The 4,331-nt window shown below is 57.1% G+C and overlaps 1 protein-coding gene across 1 annotated transcript in view; it reads left to right on the plus strand.

Moving 5' to 3' along the window:
* The window catches only part of LOC108803664 (kinesin-like protein KIFC3), a 22,344-nt gene that overhangs the window by 3,515 nt on the left and 14,498 nt on the right, over positions 1-4,331 (plus strand). The window contains exons 2-5 of the mRNA XM_018575487.1: positions 672-737; positions 841-978; positions 3,047-3,244; positions 3,335-3,502. Coding sequence (XP_018430989.1) covers positions 672-737; positions 841-978; positions 3,047-3,244; positions 3,335-3,502 — 570 coding nt within the window. The remainder of the gene's footprint in view (positions 1-671; positions 738-840; positions 979-3,046; positions 3,245-3,334; positions 3,503-4,331) is intronic.

Consider the following 4,331-nt stretch of genomic DNA (forward strand, 5'->3'; position numbering starts at 1 on the left):
TATGAGGAGGCCGGGCCCTCAGTATGTATGAGGAGGCCGGGGGTGTATGAGGAGGCCGGGCCCTTAGTATGTATGAGGAGGCCTGGCCCTCAGTATGTATGAGGAGGCCGGGGGTGTATGAGGAGGCCGGGCCCTTAGTATGTATGATGAGGCCGGGGGTCTATGAGGAGGTCGGGCCCTCAGGATGTATGATGAGGCCGGGGGTGTATGAGGAGGCCGGGCCCTTAGTATGTATGAGGAGGCCGGGCCCTCAGTATGTATGAGGAGGCCGGGGGTGTATGAGGAGGCCGGGCCCTTAGTATGTATGAGGAGGCCGGGGCCTCAGTATGTATGAGGAGGCCGGGGGTGTATGAGGAGGCCGGGCCCTTAGTATGTATGAGGAGGTCGGTGGTCTATGAGGAGGCCGGGCCCTCAGTATGTATGAGGAGGCCGGGGGTGTATGAGGAGGCCGGGCCCTTAGTATGTATGATGAGGCCGGGGGTCTATGAGGAGGTCGGGCCCTTAGCATGTATGATGAGGCCGGGGGTCTATGAGGAGGTCGGGCCCTCAGTATGTATGAGGAGGCCGGGGGTCTATGAGGAGGTCGGGCCCTCAGTATGTATGAGGAGGCCGGGGGTCTATGAGGAGGCCGGGCCCTGGCGACATTCTCAGCCTCTCTTTCTCTCCATCAGATGGAGGAGTTGAAGGAGAAGATTCAGCGGCGGGAGGAGGAACTGTCTCAGCTCCGGGCAGAAATGGTGAGCGAGGACAACGTTGTGTATACAGATATATGTGGAGGTCATTGTGGGCGGAGCAGCGGTCACATGACATATATACAGGATGCGTGTGTTGTCACCGCAGGGTGTCACCGACTCGGAGAAGCACGTCCAGAACCTCAGCGTGGAGAACCAAGGCCTGAAGAGGAGTCTGAGCGTCACTCAGGGCCTGCTGGAGAAAATGGCCGCCGTCAACTCCCAGCCCTCAGCCCACCTCATAAAGGTACTACATAGCTCCGCCCCCTCCCATGACAGTCACGTGACTACACCACACGGGCATTATGGGAAAGTCTGGCAGCCATGATGGTTCAGAGGTCATCCTCCGTGTCCATGAATCTGAATGAGGAGACCTTTTACTCCCTATTGGTCCAGCCATTTATAGCCCCGCCCCAAACTGACAGCCCAATGAGCAGCCAGAATTGGCCAGTTTAGGGTCCCCCTAGGGACATTCCTGAGAAGAGGAAGGGAGGAGCGCCCGTTGCCCCACGCCATCCGCCATATTACCTCCGCGCCGTGTCCCCATGGATGAACCACACGCAGAGTTTCCTGACAGTTTTCACTTCACTTCCTGTCCTGTAGACTCAACAGGAAGTGGGAGGATATAGTTCCAATGTCAGACGGATCCCCTCTTAGATGTCCCCAGAACAGGTGTCCCCCATCCTAAGATTTTCCCTCACTTCCTGTTCTGGAAATTCCACCGGCAAAGTCAGCTTCACCCCGCCCATTCCTATTTCCATGGAGTCTCCGCCCCCTGACATTAGCCACGCCCCCACATAATAATCATCGCGCAAATCTCTCCCGATTAGCCGCCTCCTCCAATGGCTGCCGACGCTGAATGTCATGTCCCCGTCACTGGGGTCCCTGAGATCAAACCAGCTAGACGTGTGCCATTCCTTCCGAAACACGGGAGCTCTGTGTGTGTCATATCAGTACATATACATGCGTGTGTCATATCAGTACATATACATGCGTGTGTCATATCAGTACATATACATGCGTGTGTCATATCAGTACATATACATGCATGTGTCATATCAGTACATATACATGTGTGTGTCATATCAGTACATATACATGCGTGTGTCATATCAGTACATATACATGCGTGTGTCATATCAGTACATATACATGCGTGTGTCATTAAAAAAACAGCGTGCCGTCCCCCAACAATTCCTAGGCGGCCCTTTAGGTCACCCCTAAAATCCCTACCAGGCCCCTAATCTGGTCACAGGCCTGGCAGGGCAGGAAGTGGGGGGGCCCCGCCCCCCCTTGCATCATATCAGGCCACATGCGCTCAGCGTTGGGAGGGGGACCCCTGGACGGCACCTTGTCTCCATGCCGATGAGGACAGGGGACTCCTCCCTGACCGGGTGTTTGTGGGGGTCTGCGGGCAGGGGGGCTCATCTTTCATAAAGGGGGCACCCAGATGTCACCCAAACAAAACAAACGACAAACGCACTCAACAACTTGTCACCAGTCATACACACGCGGTGCACACGGAATGGGCTTTGAACAGTAAACAGCAGAAAGGCGTCATGGCGCACTCACCGGCCGGCGTGTAAAACAACGCGTCTCACCGCTAAGGACAATGACAGAGGTTTGGATACACGGCTTCTGCAGAGGATGTGACAGCCGCACTGCCGCGCCAAGGCACCTCTTATAGTGCGGTTGTCGTTTGTTTTGCTTGACCGATTTGGTGCAGCGACGCATGGGGGTTCTCAGCTGCCAATGGGATGTGCGGGATCCCTTGTGTGTCTCTGTACCTTTAAGGAGGTGGGACTTCCTCCTGACAGGCCTGCACCCAATTTAATATCTTCTGCCCCCATGTGCTCCAAGATGGCGGCTCTCATAGGTCAGAGTTAGGACCGCACTATAAGAGGTGCCTTGGCGCGGCAGTGCGGCTGTCACATCCTCTGCAGAAGACGTGTATCCAAACCTCTGTCATTGTCCTTAGCGTGAGACGCGTTGTTTTACACGCCGGCCGGTGAGTGCGCCATGACGCCTTTCTGCTGTTTTACCCAGATGTCACCCCCTCCCCGGCTCCCGTAAATCTCCTCCAGAAAGAGCGGGGGGGGGTTTAGAACCTCTGTCATTGACCCCATTGGGGGGGGATTTACTTTCACTTCCTGTGTGCTCACCAGGACAGGAAGTAAGGGGGCGGGGTCTCCCCAATAGGGTTTTTTCCTGGTGAGTTTTTTCTTTGCTGTTTGTGTCCCGGGTTGAACAGATTTCCCCCCACTTCCTGTGTGGTCACCATGACAGGAAGCTGATGCCAATAATCATTCTCTCAGGAGAACGAGGACCTGCGCAGTAAGGTGACCCACCTGGAGACCACGCTGCAGGAGAAGGTGGAGCAGTTGGTGTACACCAAGGGCCACATGGACAGCCTGCAATGGCGGCGGGAGGAGGAGACGCGTCAGCTGGAGGAGAAGATTCACGGGCTGCAACTGTCACTGGAGAGTGAGAGACACAAAGCGCCGCATGTGCAGGTGAGGCCGGGGGACTGCAGTGCCACAGAGGTGGATTCTGGGTATCACCCCTCCCCCCATATAACAGGAACCCGTTACCTGTCCCTGCAGTACGTGACGCAGGAGGTGGAGTCACCAACGTTGCTACGCAGCTTAGCCCAATCAGAGGAGAGGAACCGAACCCTAATGGAGCAAGTGTCCGGCCGCGGAGAGCGATGCCACCAGCTGGAGGAGCAGCTGCAGAGGTCCGAGGAGCTCAGCACCGGCCTGCAGGCCAAGGTAAGGCGGAGCTCCACCCACAACCGGGCCGGAGGGGCTCCATGTGTAGAATGGGGATTCCCCTTACCCTGGAGGTCCAACACTGCTACCTGGTAGAGGTCTCCCTGAACCCATGACAACGTGTTACTGAAAAGGGGCAGGGCTACAGGGGCAGGGCTTCAAAACAAGGGGCAGGGCTTCAGTGGAAGGGGCAGGGCTTCAGTGGCAGGGCATCAGTGGAAGGGGCAGGGCTTCAGTGGCAGGGCATCAGTGGAAGGGGCAGGGCTTCAGTGGCAGGGCATCAGTGGAAGCATCAGGGGAAGGGCCACAACATAAGGGGCAGGGCTTCAGTGGAAGGGGCAGGGCTTCAGTGGCAGGGCATCAGTGGAAGGGGCAGGGCTTCAGTGGAAGGGCTTCAAAGGAAGGAGCAGGGTTTTAGTGGAAGGGGCGGGGCTTCAAAGGAAGGAGCAGGGCTTCAAAGGAAAGGGTTGGGCTTCAGTGGAAGAGGCAGGGCTTCAGTGGAAGGGGCAGGGCTTCAGTGGAAGGGGCGGGGCTTCAAAGGAAGGAGCAGGGTTTGAAAACAAGGGGCAGGGCTTCAGTGGAAGGGGCAGGGCTTCAAAACAAGGGGCAGGGCATCAGTGGAAGGGGAGGGCTTCAGTGGAAGGGGCAGGTCTTCAAAGGAAGGGCAGGGTTTCAGTGGAAGAGGCAGAGCTTCAGTGGAAGGGGCAGGGCTTCAGTGGAAGGGGCAGGGCTTCAGTGGAAGGAGCAGGGCTTCAGTGGAAGGGGCAGGGCTTCAGTGGAAGGGGCAGGGCTTCGCCGGAAGGGGGAGGGGCTCCGTGGAAGGGGGTGG

This window comes from Nanorana parkeri, unplaced genomic scaffold, assembly GCF_000935625.1.
Source record: "Nanorana parkeri isolate BGI_ZX_2015 unplaced genomic scaffold, ASM93562v1 scaffold4001, whole genome shotgun sequence".
In the NCBI taxonomy this organism is placed as follows: Eukaryota; Metazoa; Chordata; class Amphibia; order Anura; family Dicroglossidae; genus Nanorana; species Nanorana parkeri.